The sequence below is a fragment of the Xyrauchen texanus genome, chromosome 24 (assembly GCF_025860055.1).
Source record: "Xyrauchen texanus isolate HMW12.3.18 chromosome 24, RBS_HiC_50CHRs, whole genome shotgun sequence".
NCBI classification, from domain to species: Eukaryota; Metazoa; Chordata; class Actinopteri; order Cypriniformes; family Catostomidae; genus Xyrauchen; species Xyrauchen texanus.
In genome coordinates this window covers 41,921,063-41,942,874 of record NC_068299.1, presented here as the reverse complement: position 1 = coordinate 41,942,874, position 21,812 = coordinate 41,921,063, and the positions used below count along the sequence as shown (strand labels likewise).

Genomic DNA, 21,812 nt, shown 5'->3' with positions numbered 1-21,812 from the left:
ATCAATCTGTTATGCTGTACCGCTCATTCTGATTATCTCTTCGGAGCCGAGCGGTCGCTATTTCGTTGAGAAATAATCAAGCTGAATTCCCACGGCTTCCATTCACCTCTGCTGGATTCTGACAGCGCATTACAGCGGCTTCTCCCCCTCTCCGCACTGGTGCACTGCAGAGATTACTGCTGGGCACTTCGGCAGAACAAACTAAAAGAGTATATTCTAAAGTGCCACACAACGGAACGTCTTTTACAAGACGCGTCTTTTTAAAGATGCCCTTCTGGTTGTGTGTTATTCCTATGTGCGATCATTATCTCTCGCCTTCAGACGGCCACGATTGCTGTCTTTGTTGCCTGGGCACTGCCCACGCGGAGACATCCTTCGTGGATGCATCATGTCCTCATTGCGAGGACATGACCATGGCAACGTTGCGGTTGCAGCTCGCTGTCGTAAGAAAGCACGCCACCCCAGCGGCTCCCCGCCTCGGTCCTTCTACCTGCGGGTATGAGGCCAGTGTGTCTAGCACTGGGGGTGATTTGGGGACCCCAATGGGACCACCTCCACCGGGTAAATCCCCACGGACCTCCCATTCCCCAGCACGCTTGTTTGCGCCGTTTAGGCTTATGGAGGGAACGAGACGTTGTGTCCTCCCGGCCACGTAGCTGAGCCGAGCCACTGTAGTGGCTGGACCATTCCGGCTCTTCAGAAAATTCCTGAATGAACTCGCCGTATTTGCCTGCTTTTATATCCGCATGTCCGGGGGCGGGGTATGCAAATACTGTCTGCCTAATTCCCATTGGCCTTTTTTCATAGATCAGAGGCATATTCGGCGCTCAAGAGAGACCACTAGTGTCGCTTCTTTGACACAACATCAGGGAATGGAGTTCACATCCGTAACCTAGACGTTTCCCTTTAACAGTATTGAATGCTGTTTTGTGAAACTATAGATTCTTTGTTGTAATTGGTGCATTATCACTTGAATTCTACCTTTCCTTGCCCCTAACTACTGTTGACACTGCCATCATCGACTGAGGGAATTTATGACAGTGAGTGGAGAAAGAGTCACCCTCTCACTGAAACAGTATCAGGTAAAAAAAAATTAACAAAATATGCCAAACTTCCTGTAAAATAAGGAATTTTCCTGTAATTAAGGGACAAAATTGTGTTCTGTATGAAATCCATACCGATGCCATTTGTCCAGTATTTTAGCATCAAACACCCAAACACAAATCAAGCGAAATGGACCTGAAACACACACACCTTTCACGTGAGTTGTGTGAGGTATCGGATGCTGCTTTACGCGGATGCTACACTTGACAGAAACGGCTGGGGGAAAGATTAGTGGACTTCTTCTGTTGTGTTTTCTGTCAGAAGCAAGATCATTTTGTCAAAATCATATAGCGTGTTATTGTTTCCTAATTTAAAACACCAGTAAACGCACCTATTCATGACATTTTGTTGCATATGTCAGAGCTCGTTCTGGATGAAAGAGAGAGAGGTAAGATAAACTGAATTACTGCATTAATTCAAAATAAAGGCACAGCAGTATAGGTTTAGTTAAAACACTTAACATGATTTTCTTATGTTTCCCTTATGATAAACATTATTTACTGCCAAAACAATTACACTAATCCAATAAGAAATACACTATTTTCATGTTAAGCCTTTTCTCTCCCTTTCTCTCTTTTTCTGGTAATTGTATTAAAGCATTTTTAATTTTAAGTTTAGTAGGGGATGTTCACACTGAATGGGTTTTCATGTCTATCCGCTCTGTTATTCAATGTAAAGCACAGGAACACCTGTAAATATGGGTCATTCCTACAATTCTGTGTCATTTACTGTGTCAAGTCCCCATTACAAGTGTGTGTTGTATTTATATTGTATAATTTCACCCAATTACAATTTTAAAAGGGTTATTAAAAAGAATAAAGGCTTTTTATAATGTTACACATTTCTTTGGGCTTAAAAGTTACATTTTAAATAATTGAAATCCTTTTCTATTACACTGTGTCTCTTCCTCATGTCCCAAAAACTGCACGTCAAACATCTTTGACAAAAATAAATGCTAAATCATTGGATTTTAATTTTTTCCCCAACATACAATTAACAGTTTAGTGTTACATTCTCTCACTAACTTCATTTGTGGTAAATGTGAAATTTTAACACTGTTAATGGAGGTTTTTTGTGTGTCCCTTGATTTAATGTCATGATACTATGACCTTTCATTGAAGATGAAAATGGAAATGACATCACACACACTGGAAGTGTACAACAGCCATTCTGCAAAATTACTTTGAGTTATTTGAAGTTTATAACTCTATTGTTTAATTTATGTTTTCCTTTATTTGGTGGTGTTAGTCATATGTGCTCAATCATAACATGTCCACCCTATTATGGGAAGATATTTGGGAACACACATGCACACACCACTGATACATACGCGCGCACACAAAGCTGTATACAAATATGGTGTCACTCGCTGCTGCTAAGACTTGCTTAAACTTACATCTTGCAATCTGATGTGATGTTACTTCTGACAAGAGCTGCAACATGTAATCCCACACGTGATCTCTCTCAGTTACTGAGTTTCTCTCTGTTGATGCACACAATTCGATGATCTCAAATGCACACAAACATGCAGAAATGCACTACCTTTTTACTCCTTTATGAACCCTGTCCAGTAAAGCAGTGCAAGCCTCGCAAGCCTCCGTTAGTAGTTCTAAAGTGACGTTTTCGAACTAGCAACGAAGGCTCGGACTGTATCAAAGCAAGACGCTGAATCCATGAAGGAAGAAAGTAGTTCCATTAACAAGAGGATTTTAGGGATGAAAATGTTTTGTGCTAAAACCCTGAACATCATCTTAAGGTGAAGTAACCATGGTATTAGCAGAATAATTGACTCTGGCCCATTGAATTTTTGAAGAATAAAGGACAAGAATAATGCATTATTTTTCAATAATTTAACGGTCCGTTGTCAATTATTCCTTATATATATACAGTATATATATATATATATATATGTGTGTGTGTGTTTATTTATCTTTTCTCTAGTATATTTGCAAGTGTTGAAATGCAGAACTTTAACCCTGCCACAATGGACAGCCTCAGGGTTCTTCTTGTCACCAAGGAAACTGACATGTACGTAACCATTTTCAATGATAAATCATTACATTTTGAATTGTAAGAGCTGAAGTGTATCATTTCTGCACCATTAGCATTACCAAACAGTTTAACAGGCTTCAGTTTTGTCTGCTTTTCATTTAAATGTGCAATTTTATGTTAATAAAATAAAAAAATCATTAATTTCCTAATTTTATGAAACCAGCTATTCCATAGTCTAATATATGTTTGTGCTTTGTGTTTGATCAGTTGCTATCCATTTTCAGTGCTGCTCAAATGCTGCATCTTGATGATTTACTTCATCTTTACTCTTTTTTTTCATGTTTGTTGCAAACTGTGCTTGCAGTTACTTTTTAAGTCTTAATTTAGTCCAGTTATTTCAGCCTGAATCAGTCATAGAAAATGTGTACATTCAGCTGCAAGTAGACAAATTGGCGGCCATACATACAGTCCATTTACACTAGCTACAAACTTCTTATGAATGGCTGACTTCATTTATATTGCTTGCACTTAGGGTGCAGTGGTCTTACAATAGTGACGTAATTTTGACACTTTTCATGGGAATCAATTCAAATTACGTGACTTACTTATAGTTGTGTCTGCGTTTTAAGTCAGGATACAAGGAAGAATTTTAACATCCTCAAAATGCAACTCTTAACATTAAATTACTGTTTATCTTGTGTGCTTGTGCGTTTTGCTGGAAGCCATTTGGTAGCACAAAACAGAATATAATAGAAGCATGTAAGTGCATCCATAAATGTTAATTGTGTAATTAATGAAAAGTTTTATATTTCTACTCGCAGGATGACATGTTCTAATAAGTCATTGATGGATCTTCAAACGCTACTCAGTTCTGGTCCTCTACGTGCAGTTACTTATACATGCAGAGTCATTCCTCAGTAAGTAAACAGTGATCCTTGTAAATGCCCTCTCAAGGCTTATTTAAAACAGATAGCAAGCCGATCACTGAGGTGTTTTCAGTTGCGAGACTTGACTAGGCAGAGTGTCAATGCACTTGTTTTTTCCAAACGGAACAATGTATATAGCCCACCGGAAAACGTGTGTGTCTTTTTATCAAGTGAATGTGCAAACTGACACAAATGAAACTGAACATTCGGAATCACATGATGCTGAACGTCCAGTAAAAGTCCTTATTCTCCAGTGCTGACTCTGTTCTCTCCCATTTGATTATTTGGTTTTATGAACTCAAATTGATGACAAAGAAACTGTGGCACATAACAGCTGTTATATTTAGTACCACAATCGTCAAAGCGATTTTATCCACCTCCTGTTTGTACAGTAAAATGATGTTGCCTGGCTTTATTATGAACACGGAAGGGAACTCTGCAGTATTTGCACATAGTGTGGGTATAGTAGATGGAGATGCATTAATGTAACACATAAGTGTAAATGGTATGTGCATACCCAATTAGATCAGTCCATTCAGTCAAGACCTGAGTGACCAATCAAAGTATCCCTTATATCAGTGTATTTGTATGTGTGTGTTTGAAAATGTCATGGTCTCTTACTGTATGTCCTCAGTGCAAAAGTCAAGAACTGCATTGATGACCTGGAGATTCCTTGTAGTGACTGCTGGTAAACTCATTCAGTCGTCATGGGAATGATGGATCTTAGAGGAACTCAACCAATAAACAGAGGAGGATAACCTTACATCTAGGAGGTCTATTCCCAAAATTAAAATGATATCTGTGGGTAACTAATGTACAATACAAACAGGATCATGTGCTTTAAGAATTCTCCAACACAATGCAAAATAACACATTTCCAGTACCATTTAATTCCAACTAGATTTGAATTTAATGTTTCTATTTTCTCTTCCTTTTTAAAATTTATTTTGCCATTAACCATTTCACATGTCAAAATAACACATCTAAAATCACAACATAACATTATCAGCCATGACAAACTTGCATTTTTATGGGGTACCATTCATGCCAAACTGTAACTTTTCTTTTATATGATGCATTTCATAATGTTTTTGTTCTCTGGCTGTCTGGATTATTAAACTGTTTATGTTTATGGGATTTTCTTTCCCAGTGGTCATTGTTCATGTTGTACCCAGTCATGAATGGTAACCCTTTTATATACTCTTTTTTTTTTTTTTCTTAATGGGACTGTTATGTACATGAAAATGTCTAATGTTCATTTATTGTATGTTGTGCTAAGCTTGAGGTATACTGTGAAATTTTGTTTAAAAAACAAGCACTTAGACAATACACAACATTTTCACATTAAAACATTTTTCTAACTAAAACCTGGCTTAAACCAGATTAATATATTAGTGAAAATGAGTCTTCTCCCCCAGGTCATTGTTATAAACTTGAGCCTCGCCTGAAGGGTCAAAGAAGAGGTGAAGCTTCAATTTATAGTTATGTTTTGTTTACTGAGAGATCAGGATACAAGTTTTGTAGTCTTTTGAAGTGATAGTGCTTGATGTGACATCGTCTGATATAAATAAATAAACACATAAAGTCTCTACTGTGGCAATATCTCCTCCTTCCCGAGCATCGGCACCAATGTAAGGGTAAAAGGGAAAGGAGGAGGCAAGAACTGGAAAAAACATAAACACATACAGGGCAGCTGCCTGTAGCTCTCTCTCTTCTTTATCCCTCTTGTTGACTTGATTAGCCTGATTAGGTGCCGGACATGCGTCATCACGGCCCGGCCCGGCCCTCCTCCTTGCCACAGTCTCATAGTCTTCCCAGCGTGCAACTTCAGTCATTCGCAGTTATAGGTCAGGAAAAGCTTGCAAATTGTATAGTTGAAGTCAGAACATACACCTTAGTCAAATACAATACTGTGCAAAAGTCTTGTGCACATAAGATGTTTCACAAAAGCATTTGTCTTAAGATATTTATTTATATCTTCAGCTTTAGTGTGTCAATAGGAAATATAAATGTTAGACTCCCAAACATTACTTTGGGTGTATGTACATTACAGATGTCATGGCATCTACAAAGCCCCCCCACTGAACATCGTGTCAGTTGGAGATTACATAAAGAGACAGAAGCAATTGAGACTAAATAGATAGAAGAACTGTGGTGAATTCTCCAAGAAGCTTGGAACATCCTATCTGCCAACAACCAAGAAAAACTGTGTCCAGGTGTATCTACGAGAATTTGTGCTATTGCAAAGGCAAAGGTGGTCACACCGAATATTGATTGATATTTTTTATGTTTACTGGACTTTGTATGACATTAAGTGATAAATGTCATTATTTTTGAAGACATCCTCACTATGAAACATTTTTCACAAGTGCCGAAAACATTTGCACTGTACTGTACATTTAAACACAGTTTTTCACTATTTATCGGATTGAGGTTAGGGCTTAGTGATAGCCACACCAATACAAAGAACTTTGTTATCCTTAATCCATTTTGCCACAACTTTGGAGGTATGCTTGGGGTCATTGTCCATTTGGAAGATCCATTTGCAACCAAGCTGTAACTTCCTGGCTAATGTCTTGAGATTTTGCTTCAATTTATCCAAATACTTTTCCTTCCTCATGATGCCATCTATTTTGCGAAGTGCACCAGTCCCTACTGCAGCAAAGCACCCCCATGCTTCACAGTTGGGATGGTGTTCTTTTGCTTGCAAGACTCACCCTTTTTCCTCCAAACATAATGATGGTAAATATGTCCAAACAGTTACATTTTTATTTCATCAGACCAGAAGACATTTCTCCAAATAGTAAGATATTTGTCCCCATGTGCACTTGCAAACTGTAGTCTGGCTTTTTATGGCTGTTTTGGAGCAGTGACTTCTTCCTTGCTGAGCAGCCTTTCAGGTTATGTCGATATAGGACTCGTTTTTCTGTGGATATAGATACTTGTCTTCACTATGTCCTTTGCTGTTGTTCTGGGATTGATTTGCACTTTTTGCACCAAATTACATTCATCTCTAGGAGACAGAATGCATTTCCTTCCTGAGTGGTGTGATGGCTGCTTGGTCCCATGGTGTTTATACTTGCGTACTATTGTTTGTACAGATGAAGATGGTACCTTTAGGTGTTTGGAAATTGCTCCCAAGGATGAATCAGACTTGTGGAGGTCCAGAATTTTGTTTATCTGAGGTCTTTGCTGATTTCTTTTGATTTTCCCATGATGTCAAGCAAATAAGCACTGAGTTTGAAGGTAGGCCTTAAAATAAATTCACAGGTACATTCAGAAGCTAATTGGCTAATTGCCTAAAGGCATTCTCCTTTTCTGGAATTTTCCAAGCTGCTTAAAGGTACAGATAACTTAGTGTGTGTAATCTTCTGACCCACTAGAATTTTGATAAAGTCAATTAAACTGTCTGTAAACAATTGTTGAAAAAAATGCACAAAGTAGATGTACTGAAGACTTGCCAAAACTATAATTTGCTAATATAAAATCTGTGGACTGGTTAAAAATTAAGTGTATGTAAACTTCTGACTTCAACTGTATTAAAGCATCAAAAGCAACAACATGTATGTTTGACCCCATACCTATTAAGCTCCGGAAAAAGGTTTTCCCCTTCTGTCACTCACTCAACGTTGTGTCGATTGTAGTGACACAAGGGGTCTCGCGTACCTCTGAACTTGAGAAAAGGCCAATGTCAAATTGGCAGACAGAATTTGCATGTCCCGCCTCCAGCGAGCTGTGTGTCATGACTGCTTCACCCACCTCTGTAAGAGAGCTTTCTGTTGGATCTGACGGCGCATTCCAGCGGGCTGCGGTACCCAAATTAGCAATAAAGAGCAATTTCCTCACTTCCTGGGTCATCAGACCGGTGGGCGCCTTTCTCACGGCACCCCGCCACCAAAACTTTGCAGTCCAGGCTCCCCGGACTCGGCCACCTCGCTTCCGGACCCACGACTGCCCAGCCCCGGCAGGCCAGGGCTGACGAGTCTCAAAGACGTCCCTACAGGACCGCCTCCTCTGTCTATAACCCGCCCCTGCCGGGTGCACGGAGCAAGGTAAGTGCTTTGAGTTTTTCTCAGCACCCAAGCCTCGGGATGCACTTTTGCCTCCCGACGCACTATTACCTGCTCCCCCCGGCGCGAGGCCCCACCCGGTACGTCCAAAACGATCGTCCTGTTAGTGCCCCTCACACAGAGCTTAGATGCATGGCTTGCGCTTCCCAGCTCATAGCGATGGCTGGCCAGGACCATCCGACTCGGCTACACGATTCAATTCACCAGGCTCTGGACTCGTTTCAGCGTTATTCGCTCAACCCCAATACGTGGCGAAAACACCAGCACTTTACGAGCAGAGATTGCCACTCTGCTACTCAAGGACGCGATAGAGCCTGTCCCTCCAGCCGAGATGAAGAAGGGTTTCTAAAGTCCTTACTTCATCATACCAAAAAAAAGGCAGTGGGTTTCTGCCAATCTTGGACTGCAAGTCCTCAACCGGACTTTACACAGACTCCCAGTGCTCAGTGCTCACGTGCCTCACTTTCTTCAAGCCAGGCACAGCGGTTCCTCTCAAACGGTTCCAGAGGCTCCTGGGGCATATGGTATCCTCAGCTGCGGTCACACCGCTCAGGTTGATGCATATGAGACCACTACGGCTCTGCCTTCAGACTCGAGTCCCGAGATGGGCCTGGCGCCACGGCACATACTGTGTGTTTATCACCCCTTCTTGCCGTCACACTTTCAACCCTTGGACAGACCTCTGTTTTCAGCAGGTGTCCAGATGTGTCATGGTCACCACAGATGCCTCTCAACTGGGCTGGGCTGAGCTGGGCCGTGTGCTATGGGCACGCAGCTGCTGGCTCCTGGACGGGGCCCCGCAAGCATTGGCACATAGAGTGCCTCGAGTTGTTGGCTGTACTCCTTGCCCTGCGGAGGTTTCTCCCGCTGATTTGGGGCAAGCACGTCTTGATCCATTCAGACAGCACCACCACGGTAGGATACAAAAATCTTCAAGGCGGCGTACGCTCCCATCACATATCACAACTCGCCCGCCATCTCCTCCTTTGGAGTCAGCCACGACTCAGGTCGCTGCTCACATCCCGGGTGACCAAACACGATGTGGACACGCTGCTGTGACAGGTCTCACTCAGCGGAGAGTGGAGGCTCCACCCCCAGGTGGTCCAGCTGATTTGGGACCACTTCGGGAGGATAGATCAGATAGATCTCTTTGCCTCCCAAGATAACTCCCACTGCCCGCTCTGGTACTCCCTAATGGAGGCCCCTCTTGGCACAGACGCATTTCCCCCAGTGATCCCTCTTGCACTGGTGCTGTGCAAGGTCAGGGTGGACAAGGAACAGGTCACCTTGGTGACTCCTTATTGGCCCACCCGGACCTGGCTCTCGGATCTAACACTCCTCGCGACAGCACCTCCCTGGCAAATTCCCCTGAGGAAGGACCTTCTTTCTCAGGGACGGAGCACCCTCTGGCACCCGCTGCCAGACCTCTGGAATCTCCACATCTGGCCCCTGGACGGGACGCAGAAGACTTAAGTGGTCTAACACCTGCAGTCGTAGACACGATCAACCAAGCCAGAGCTCCCTCTACCAGGCAGCTTTGTTCACAAATTGGTGTTCTTCCAGATCTGAAGACCCGCAGAGATGCGCAGTTCGGTCAGTGCTTTCATTCCTGTAGGAGAGTTTGGAGGGGAGGCTGTCCCCCTTCACCTTGAAGGTGTATGTCTATCGCAGCCCACCACAACGCAGTAGACGGTAAGTCTCTTTGTAAGCACAACTTGATTATCAAGTTCCTTAGAGGCGCCTGGCCAAGACTGTTCCCCTCCTGGGATCTCCAGTCAGCCTTCAGAGCCCCCTTTCTAGCCGCTTGATTCAGTCGAGCTCAAAGCCATCTCCTTGAAGACAGCCCTCCTGATCATGCTTGCTTCCATCAAGAGGGTTGGGGACCTGCAAGCGTTCTCTGTCAGCGACACTTGCCTGGAGTTTGGTCTGGCAGATGCTCACGTCATCCTAAGACCGCAACCGGTCTACGTGCCCAAGGTTCCTATGACCCCCTTCAGGGACCAGGTGAATCTGCAAGCGCTGCCTCGGTAGGAGGCAGACCCAGCCTCTTCGTTGCTGTGTCTGGTACGTGCTTTGCATATCTACATGGACTGCATGCAGGGCTTTAGATGCTCTGAGAAGCTCTTTGTCTGCTTTGGCGGACGGCGGAAAGGGAACGCCTTCTCCAAACAGAGGTTAGCTCATTGGGTTGTTGATGCTATTTCCCTAGCCTATCACAACCAGGCTCTCGCTTCCTGGATGCTCTTGCTCCCTAGCTCTCTGGCCGCAGATTCAGCAGAGGAATTCGCCGCCAGACCCACCACGAGTCAAGTGCTCCGTGTTGGGCTTGGGCTCCACAGGCCCCCTGCTGGTAGGACCCGCATCTCCCTCGGGCAGTCCTCGCTTTCCCCAGTCGCCTTGCCAGACGGCAGGAGGGTGAAGAGTTTGTGTGAGGGGTGTGTGGGGTCGTTCACATTGCTGGTTGCTTTGCGGATGCAGTGTTTTGTGTAAATGTCTTTGATGAATGGAAGAGAGACCCCGATGATCTTCTCAGCTGTCCCCACTATCCTCTGCAGGGCTTTGCGGTCCGAAACGGTGCAAGTCCCAAACCAGGCTGTGATGCAGCTGCTCAGGATGCTCTCAATAGTCAAGAATAATAGAAAGAATAGGAATGGGAAAGGACGCCTTCCCCGATGCATCTGTAGCATTAAGATGCTGCGTTTTTGACGAGAAACATAGAGAGAAAAAAGGCCGGCTGGTTCCTATACAAGTCATGTCGCCTGTTCCTGTACAGGTACTGGGAAACTAAGAGCGGTATATGACACCTTTTATTAGGGGCATTTGGGAGGGTTACGTGCAGCCGATCCAGTTTCTAGCACGCAACAGCTTGCTTGCACCTGGCTCAGCAGTCACATAACACGGGTTAGTGCATGGCGTTTTGAAGTGGGGCCCCTTATGTCACTACAATCGACACAACGTTGAGTGAGTGACAGAAGGGGAACATCAAGGTTACTGTTGTAACCTCCATTACCCGATGGAAGGAACGAGACGTTGTGTTCCTCTTGTCACGTCACTCTCCCTACCACTGTAATGTGCCATAACCTTACTCTCGGCTCTTCAGTGAAAACCTGTCTGACAGACACTCGCCCACTCCCCTTTATACCCGTATGTCCCTGGACATGCAAATTCTGTCTTCCAAATTGACATTGGCCTTTTCTCAAGTTCAGAGGTACGCAAGTCTCTCAGACGAGACCCCTTGTGTCACTACAATCAACACAACGTCTCGTTCCTTCCATCGGGGAATGGAGGTTACAACAGTAACCATGACGTTTCCTATAATCTCAGAACCTCTTCTTAACATTATCTCCTCACTTCAGTCAGAATTTAGACCCCATCATAATACAGGGACTGCACTTATCAGAGTTTAAGTCAGGACAACAGTTATGTTGAATAGTCAACATAAAGTTTAATGTAAACTCAACATAAAACAAACATAAACACACACATGCAGTGCAGCCATGTGAGTCACTCTCCCTCAAACTGGCATCTCCAGCTGGCCTTTATCTCACTCTCCTGCTGATCAGATGTTTAGTGCTGGCTGTGCACCATCACGGCCTGGCCACACCCACCTGCTCATCACAAACATGTTGAAGATAGGAATTTCAAATGGCCAATTCAATTATAGTCTTAGAGCACAGAGCAATAATACAGATGTAGAGAAAACTATGCAAAGCTGCCATCCAAGTGGTGGAGCTGGAGACGGAGAAGGATGTCAAGTGCAGCTTGCATCCATGCAGTGGAAAGGCAGCTAAAACATTGCATATACACTACCGGTCAAAGGTTTTGAAACACTTACTCATTCTTTATTATATTTTTTTTCTTCACATTTTAGATTAATAATAAAGTCATCAAAACTATGGAATAACAGATATGAAACAATGGGAATTATGTTGTATCTTTAGCATCTTCACAGTAGTCACCCTTTGCCTAGAATTTGCAGACATGTACTCTTGACATTTTCTCAAGCAACTTCTTGAGGTATCACCCTGGGATGCTTTTTAAACAGAATTGAAGGAGTTCCCATCTATACTGGGCACTTATTGGCTGCTTTTCTTTATTATTTGGTCCAAGTCATCCATTTTTTAAATAGAATTTTAGTTTTATAATGAAATAAATTAATATGGTGGCACAATTATATTTTTGTCTACAAAACTAATTTCAAACATTTAAGCATACGCCTTCAGATCAAAAGATTTTTAAGATCATGAGAAACATTTCAGTCAAGTGTTTCAAAAGTTTTGACCGGTAATGTGTCTGTGTTTCTATCAGACACTCGAGCTGCAGACAGCGGGGGTGAGAGACGAGCGTCTCCGTGTTAAGAGTGCGCATCAGCCGGCGGAACTTTAAATCTCCCGGTCACGACTCCCGCTCAGATTGGGTCTCTTCCGCGACTGGTTGAAGCAGCTCTGACCGCACAGAGAATGCAGTTTTGGAGTTTGAGCTTATTTACATGTCACGCTCCCATATTATGTTAACTTAAATTATTGATGAAATAAAGAAATACTTTATTTGTACTGTGATATGTGTTTGTGTTATTTTTTCTGGCCACCAGTTCAGTGTCGGTCTGCTCAGCATTCATCTTCACTTGATTTCCTCGCTGAACACCGGAAACTCACATGACCACACATGCCACTCTGTAAACTGAGACTAACTGGTCATCTTTTTATAAGCGGTGTAGAAAATGGGCAAGCAGCTCTCAGAGAGAATGGGCTGTCACATCCCCACATCCACTTATTTATTTAATATAATCGCAGCATTTGCCGTCATATAATCGCACAGGCTGACATCGAGATTGCGATATGATTAATCGTGCAGCACTAGTATCCATATAATCTACACATTTTTTTTCTATTACAGGACAGCAGTTGCCAACAACGGCATGTGGGATCATGGCAGGGAGTTTTACTTGACCCTGTACATGCAAGAAAAGCTGTCTCAAAACAGACATAACGTCAACAGGCTAACTTATGTACAGACAACTTCTTCAAGGGTGAATTTTGTCCTACTGATTACATTCAAAGATTGAATCGCAAAAATGTATGGATATTTACACATCAATTGAAGCTGAAATATCTTGACTTTATACTGTCTGCAACGAAATCCAAGATAAAAGGACATTTAACAAATCATTGCTGTCTGCTTCTACCTGTATTTTACACACCAAACCAACTTTTCCTGGTTTGGGGTTGAAAAGTTTTCTGATCTGAAGTGTTTCAATCAGTTTAAATTTTTTCTTGTGTTTAAACAGAACCTTCGTGTGGAAAGAATTTGGCCAGAGGTCAATAATCGGGTGAATTAGCCCTTAAAACGGGCCCTGGTTCACCTGCTGGATCAATAGTTACTCGACATGAAGGATAATGTAACCAAATTTTGTGTCTCTAACCTGGCATGTCAAGTGAGTCAGATTGGACTTGGCAAAGTTGTGCAGTCCTGGAATGCCCATAGAATACCAGGTAAGATATGACAGTATTTGTATGTATGGACCTTTAACACAACTGACAAAATGTTGTCCAAAATTAAAACCATTCTTTACCCATTTTAGGCAGAGGGATACCAAACCATCTTGCAGCTGGTAGTTGTCCAGCAAGAATCCCCACAGTCCTGCTGCCCAATGCTGCAGAGGCAGCACACATGTATGAGCAGGAGATGGGGTCCTCCCTGACTTGGGTATCTGTCTTTGTCTCTGACCCGTTTTTGTCAGAGCAAGACCGATGTCGTGCTGAGCAGCTGTTTGGAGAGAGGTTTCCAGACATGTCTCTTCTTTTTGGAACAGTGGTTAACAATGACCATAGTGTGTTTCAGGAGGTACTGTTCTACCTGATCAGTATTACAGAAAGACATGCAAGATAAATATATGTGGGGGGATATGTCAAACTAGGCATATGTATATATTTGTACAGAGATTTGTGACAAACTGATTTTGTAAGCTCAATTGCAGATGAATAAACAAAGAAATAATAGAATTTGTTCAGAACTTTGCACATTTCTTTTAATGTCAAAATACAAGTATAAAAAGTATTAAAAACATGTAAACCTGCACTGAGTGCCACAATAACAACCTGTGACCATAATACTGAAAAAGGTGATTTAAGCTTTACAATTACACATCTTTTACATAACAATTTCAAAAACTTGTAAACCCTGCACTGAGCTTTAACGTTAGACATTGTTACATAACAAAACACAATACTCTGAAGAACTGGTAAGCTATGATAGTATTATAACCACTATAAAATCAGTATAGAAATATAAAAAGTGCTTTAAGCTTTAATATTACATAGTGCAATATTATACATGACAAAACAATACTCCAAAGAACTGTATAAACATTTGATGCCACAATAGCAGAAGGAATACAACATTCTACAGGAATAACTTTTCCAGTGGTGCCAGCGCCTCAGAGACTCCAGCCACTTCGTAGATGCTGTTCTCCAAATCCACAGCACGACACTTCGGGCAGTAACTGTGGCTGTTGTTCCACTCAGCATTACACCCGATTAGGCTTCTGCAGCAGGTTGAAAACATTGGCCCGTCTTAAGTACCTGTGAATGAAAAATAAAAAAAGTTGTAATTAATATTTATTTTCATTGTGTTAAATAGATGGCTGATCTAGCAGTAAATCTGTACGTAGAACAACTCTCAACAACTGTATTAAGATGACCAAATATAAATGCAATCCACACATCATTTGAGATATATCACAACACAAACATACAGAGAAGTGTAGTGTGTAGTGCATCTGATATCTCATTCCATCTTCCTGCTGATCCATAGTAAAAGTACCAACCTTTGCAGACAAGACAGGTGAAGACCACTCTTAAGGAAGCTACTCCAGCCTCTGAAAGAGACAGGGTGGTTGTCAGTGTGGAATGTGCAAATCCACTAAAATCCTTCATCATCTTTGACACTTCCTTTAGTCCCTGGGCTGCTTCAAAAACCTCTTCAAGGTCTGCTGATTTATAGTTATACAAATATCTGTGTAATAAGAACTGAATATTTAATCCTAAAAACAAATCTTGTGCTATATGAACAATAATATGTGTGTGTTTTACAGTTGGTTTCATGTCTCTGGGTCAAACGGTCGTTGAGTTTAATGGAATTAGAATATTACAAACATTTACATACTATATTTATTTGAAAAAAATATAGAATGTAAATTCCACAAACAGAGCATTTCTTGTGTCATGAAAGGGATATTTTTAAGAACATTTTATATTCGTTGTGATTTTATAATATCAAATGGTTAAATTGTTTAATTGATTTATAAAGCTAATAAATTTATATGAAATGTTGGTATATATATATTTTTTAAATTCAGGTTCGTGCTAGGCAAATAAAACCCACTAATGCATGTCTAAGTTGGTTTGGCTTGAAAATGTTATAGGCACGGGGAGACTAATGAGTATTGTTGTGAATGTCAAACGAATGTCAAATATAAAACTAACTTAACCACACTTCCATTTTAATGTTATAGATCTAGATATGCTGGTGCTAGCTAACCAACCACTAGGAGATACTAGGGAGAGTTAGCTTGTCATAACATACATTTTAAATAAAAAATACATACCTGGAAAATAACAGATATTTTCTCTGTGGTCATGTCTTCTGGCTTTAGGCTAACCCTCTTACTTCAACTGAAAAGCACAAAAATGTCCATCTTTGTTGCCACAATGGATACTTGGCGATTTCTTGTCCAACGGTCGAGTAAAGGAGATACTTGGCAGTCACAGGTAAAGGGGGCACGGGTCACATCCGGGTCATGAAACTTCAAAATGAAATAAATGAAACTTCAAAATTTCGTCAAATGAAAATATCAAAATTGGATTAGAGCTCGTTATCTGTTTTTTCCCATTTCTCATTTGAGCACAAAATCGGAAATTGAAAAAAATGGGTTGTTATTTCATTTTGGTTTTGGAAACGAATATTGTGAAAACAAGTCGTTTTTTTGTTTTTATTTTGAAAACGAATAAACGAATGATACACGGATAATAAAGGGTCCGTGTATCTTTTGGACATTTTGCTTTTAGAATCGGGTATTCAAAAACAAAAAACAAGTGGCTATTTGATTTTTGTTTTAAAATAAAAAAAATAAATTAAAATACAAAGCGTTTCTCTTTGTCAGTGTCAAAAAGGGATGAGTGATATTTAAAAAATAATTTAAGTTTCATTTTCTATTTTGGATAACAAAAAATTAAATTACTTTAAAACAGAAACGAAAAAAGGACCGTTTGTTCATATTCCGAGACCGGATGTGGTTATTTACGTGACAAGAGCGCCATTGAGGACGGAGCTGTGTCAAGACTATTTTTCATTCACATAATAAGAAAGCAATTAAAACATTCTACATGTGAGTCCTTCAATATATTTACATAATGTTTAGCCTTCCCCCTGGCTGTGTTGGTTTTCTCTTTATATATGTATTTTTGTAGTTTTGACTGTACATTGACTTTGTTTGTTTGAAGCTTAATAAAAAAAATTAATTAAAAAAAGGATGGAGCTGTGTAGAAAAAAAGAAAAAGTATGTGCTGTGTAATTGAGCGTGATCATAGAGCGTGATACATGGACATGGATCAATACTGTTACTGGAAGGCTCGAGGGGCGGAGCCCTGGAAGACAGAGCTGTGGAAGGCTCAGGAGGCGGAGCCGTGGAAGGTAGAGCCGTGGAAGGCTCAAGAGGCGGAGCCCTGGAAGGCAGAGCTGTGGAAGGCTCAGGAGGCAGAGCCGTGGAAGGTAGAGCCGTGGAAGGCTCAAGAGGCGGAGCACTGGATGGCTCGGGAGGTGGAACCCTGGGAGGCTCGAGAGGCGGATCCCTGGGAGGCTCGAGAGGCGGACCTCTGGGAGGCTCGAGAGGCGGAGCACTGGGAGGCTCGGGAGGCGGAGCCGTGGGAGGCAGAGCCCTGGAAGACTCGAGTTGCGGAGCCCTGGGAGGCTCGGGAGGCGGAGCCCTGGGTGGCTCGAGAGGCGGAGCCCTGAACAGTCGAGGCTACTGGTGCTGCCTCTGGGACGGTCGAGGCTACTGGCGCTGGCTCTGGGACGGTCGAGGCTACAGGCGCTGGCTCACTGACGGTCGAGGCTGCAGGCGGTGGCTCACTGACTTTCGAGTCTACAGGCACTGGCTCACTGAAATTCCAGGCTTCAGGCACTGGCTCACTGACGTTAGGGGCTGCAGGCATTGGCTGGTTGGCCGTGGTATGCGTTGGCTCTGGTTTGTTGGACACAGAGGGCAGAGCCACGAGAGGTTCTGGGGATGGAGCCATGGAAGGCAGAGGCTGGGGAGCAGAAGCCTTCCCTTTTCTCCTCATCCTCTGGGCGGGCGAGGCTGACAACGCTGTCGTGGGCTCTGGCTCGCTGACCGTGGCTGGCGTGGGCTCGGGCTCGCTGACCGTGGCTGGCGTGGGCTCGGGCTCGCTGACCGTGGCTGGCGTGAGCTCGGGTTCGCTGACCGTGGCTCGCATGAACTGGGGAGCGGAAGCCTTTCCTCTCCTCCGCCTCCTCCGGGCGGACGAGACTGGCAGCGCTGGCTCGTTGACCAAGGCAGGCATGGGGGCGTGAAGGGACGAGCCATGGACGAATGGGGGGGTCACCAGTGTGGGAGGAGAGGCAGTGAACGGCGAGCCGCAGGCCAGCAAAGTTTCCTCCACGAATTCGCGGAGCGTCCAGCCGCGTCGCCGGTGGCAACCGCTCCTTGAGCAAACTGTTCAGGTTGGCCCGGAAAAAACCCACCAGGGAGGAGTCTGGGAAGTCCGTGACACTCGCCAGCTCGAGGAAATCACGGATGTGGTCTTCCACAGGACGGTCCTCTTGCATGAGTCTAAGCAGTTGACAGTTCGCTCGTAGAACCGCTAGATCCATGTTTGGTCGATTGTTCTGTTACGATGGCAGACGAAGGAAGATGAGGAGTGGGGATCTAAATGTGGTTCTTTTATTGGACGATGAAAAAACAACAAACAAGACAGGAACAAATGAAACATCCACGGTGGGAAAACAAAACCAAAATACGAAAAAACATCAAAAGAATAAACAGACTGGGGAAACATCCACGACGGGCAAAGGTAACCTAGAAACATCTACATACATTGACAATCGACAGGGGAATGGAGAAACAGCAGGGTTTAAATACACAGGAGACATGATGTTGACAAACAACAATCAGGTGAGAACAATAACACAGTGATGAGGGCCGGGAATCATAGGAAGTGTAGTGCATGACAATTGACAAGTGAAACACGGGGCAGACAACAGGGGATCGTGACAAATACGTTATAACCACCAGCCACAAGAGCAGCACGCAGCTATATATATCTAAATAACAGGAGGGGCCAACCAACTATTAACTTAACGCTGCTATTTATTATTAGTTTTTCCAGTGGGTTGTCACAAACACTAGAGACAAGAACTATCGCGTTGCAGCAGGGCGGGTGCGAGCACTGCGATTTGCTTTCAGGCAAAGTGCTTCACACTCGCCTCGCTTGCTTCCGGGAGTCAGCACTCATGAAAAAAAAAAGAGATTGTTCATGGAGCTCTTGCATAGATTTGGCTGTGGAGCAAGAGACAGGATTATCCCTTTCTCTCGCTCTCTCCCCAAACCCAGCTGGTCCTTCACATGATCTCGAAGCGCGTTCCGACGCTTCTTCGGATCATGAGGAGGATCGCAATTCCCTTCTCGCCTCTGAGCTTTCCGTCCGCGATAAAAAATCTATGGAGGAATTGCTCGATGTTGTTACTCGTGCGGTTGCCAGACACCAGTTTGGCTGGCCACACGAAAAAGAGACCCCCAAACCCTCCAAATTAGGGGATAGATTTTAACTTCCAGTCTAAGAAAGGGAACGCTTCATGAGTCCCTTCCCTTCTTTGATAACCTTAGGAACCCCTAAATAAATAAAAATAAAAAAAATAAAAAAAATCTTCCCATGTTCACATACCCTCGACGTCATTATATTCGACTATCGTGGGTGCTGAGGCACGGGGGTATTCAGTGATGCCGCCGGTCAGAGAGACGCTTGCGGGCTATCTCTCGCCGGGCTCAGCATCGTCACTTAAGAAGCCCTCTCTCCCCTCAAAGCCTTGTTGGACAACCTCCACTTTATTGGGAAGGGCTTATCAAGCAGCAGGTCAGGCTGGTGCTGCTCTGCACACTATGCTGTTTTACAGGCATACCAGGCTGACCCCCTGGATGACCTGAGTGAGGGTTCTGCGCTTGACAAGCAAGCCTCAGACCTGCCTCGGTCCTGTCTGAAGGGAGGCTCAAAAGCAAAGCATGGCGAGTCATGCTCCTCCTCCCAGGGATTGGGGACAGTCTCGCCACCCTCGCCAGCCCCCGAAGCAAGACCTCAGGACTATAATTTCTAGTAAGAGAAAACCCTGATGGTCTTGCACCTAGATTAGGGGGTAGCTCCCCTCGGGACGGGGCGCATGCTTCACTTCACCCCTCCCGGTACCCCCTCGTAGCCCCTCCATTCCCGCCACCTCTTGGTGTTTCGGGTTGCAGAGGCTCCCGTCAAAATTGGGTGTTTTCACTGTTCCTGCATTTCATTCAGGACGCAAAACACTCGACAACCCCCCAACAGGAAGTGTTAAAATCTAATACCCATCTCAGAGATCCTGGCAGCGTGGAAACTTCTGCCAGATATATTCTTTTCTGTGGGTCTTATAAGGGCGTCAGGATTTACACACACCCTTTTCCGTGTTTCAACGGTGTGTTCTCACTACCGTAAACCGGATTTCTTTTATATGTAAAAAAATAAAAACTCAAATCTCCTGGTTAAAGGGGCCATGGTATGTGTTCCCCTTCCAGAGAGAGAGCTAGGTTATTACACTAAATAATTCCCGTTTCCCATGGAGGGTGAGGGGTGGCGTCTGGCTTAGATCTTAAAGCTTGAACTGCCCATGGGTGTTCAAGTCCTAGATGATGCCTATCAAGACGGTCGTGTCTCAAGCCCTACAACTTGTTTGGCTGGTCACCATCGATCTTATGACTCACTTCTATACTTTATTTAGAAGTTCTGCCACAACATGGAAAGTTCCTGAGGTTAGCTTCTGGGGGCAAAGTCTTCCAGTGTCAGGTTCTTTAAATAGGCCTAGCCCTTTTTACCCGCTGTAACGAGGACTCAGGCTGGTTGGGATCCATATGCGGCTTTATGAAGTAAGTGCAAACACAGGTTGTACAGGCAGGGTCAGAAAACGGTCAAACAGGGTTAGAAGGGGACAGGCAGGCTCGAAACAAGAACAGGCAGAGGGTCAGGGCAGGCAGCAAACTATCAAGAATGGTAACCAGGCTGGGAGGGCTAAGGCAGGCGGCAGACTAACGTGGTCGAGGGAAAACAGACTAGGTCGGTACACTGGATAACTAGACTAAAGAATAAACACGCTCAGAAATGTGGCCTAGGCAAACAAGACTTCGCCAAGAGGGCCTAAGCTAGCACGGTTAAATAGACAGGGGTAATGGGCATCAGCTGGAGAACAATCAAGCCGGGGTGTGTGAGCTAATAGGGAAATGAGTAAGGGCGGTTAGTACTCAGGCGAGAGCGATCTCCGAAGACCGGGAGAGGGGGCACCCTTGCCGATGTTCGTGACAGAGCCCCCCCCCTGTGAGCGGCTCCTGACGCGAAGATGGGACCTACGCCGAGGTCTTCCCCTAGGTCGAGGGGCCAGTCTCTCCGGGTTGGCCCGATGGAACTCGGTGATGAGGTTGGGGTCGAGGATGTCATTGGTGTCGACCCAGGATCTCTCCTCTGGGCCGTACCCCTCCCAGTCTACCAGGTACTGGATCTGACCTCGGCGTCGCCTGGAGTCGAGCAGTCTTCGCACCAGGAATGCTTCCTCACCACCCACCACCAAGGGAGGGGGGCCGTGGGTTGCCTCCTCATCGGCCCTCGGAGTGTCGGCCGGTTTCAGTAGGGAAACATGGAAGGAAGGAGAAACACGGTAATTAGAGGGGAGTTGCAAGCGAACAGTGACAGGGTTAATTTTAGTAAGGATTTTGAAGGGACCCACAAACCTTGGACTGAGTTTCTTGCAGGGTAGGTGGAGACGGAGGTCTCGGGTGGAGAGCCAAACCCATTGGCCCGGGGCATAGTCGGGGCCGGGGCAGCAATGTTGGTCCGCCTGCGTCCTGAAGCGGTTTACGGCCCGCTGTAGGTGGACGTGGGCCTGGTTCCACACTGCCTCACTACGTTGAACCCAGTCATTAACAGCAGGGACCTCTGAGGGTTCTCCAGACCAAGGAAATAGCGGGGGCTGGTACCCCAGGATGCATTGAAAGGGGGTCAGGTTGGTGGATGGCTTGAGAAGGGAGTTTTGGGCGTACTCGGCCCATGGGAGGAACCGGCTCCAGTCCGACTGGTTGAGGTTACAGTACGTGCGTAGGAACCTGGTCACCTCCTGGTTGAGTCGCTCCGCCTGGCCATTGGACTGAGGGTGGTACCCTGAGGAGAGACTGAGGTTGACATTTAGCAGGCGGAAGAAGGCCTTCCAAACCCTGGAAGTGAACTGGGTTCCCCGGTCCGAGACAATATCCTCGGGAAGTCCGTAGAGACGGAACACATATTGAAACAGATGTTTGGCGGTTTCTAGGGCGGTGGGCAGTTTGGGCAGGGGTATGAGGCGGCAGGCCTTTGAGAAGCGGTCCACGACGGTGAGTATGGTGGTGTGTCCATGGGAGCTGGGCAGGTCAGTGACGAAG

At 44.5% G+C, this 21,812-nt stretch overlaps 1 protein-coding gene across 1 annotated transcript in view; it reads left to right on the top strand.

Moving 5' to 3' along the window:
• LOC127617925 (ADP-ribosyl cyclase/cyclic ADP-ribose hydrolase 1-like) overlaps window positions 1-14,078 on the top strand; it is a 35,306-nt gene extending 21,228 nt beyond the window's left edge. Inside the window, exons 6-10 of the mRNA XM_052090099.1 lie at window positions 3,046-3,132; window positions 3,918-4,013; window positions 4,657-13,121; window positions 13,380-13,584; window positions 13,674-14,078. Of these exons, the coding sequence (XP_051946059.1) occupies window positions 3,046-3,132; window positions 3,918-4,013; window positions 4,657-4,714 (241 nt within the window). The 3' untranslated portion in view covers window positions 4,715-13,121; window positions 13,380-13,584; window positions 13,674-14,078. The remainder of the gene's footprint in view (window positions 1-3,045; window positions 3,133-3,917; window positions 4,014-4,656; window positions 13,122-13,379; window positions 13,585-13,673) is intronic.
• The last annotated feature ends 7,734 nt before the right edge of the window (window positions 14,079-21,812 follow it).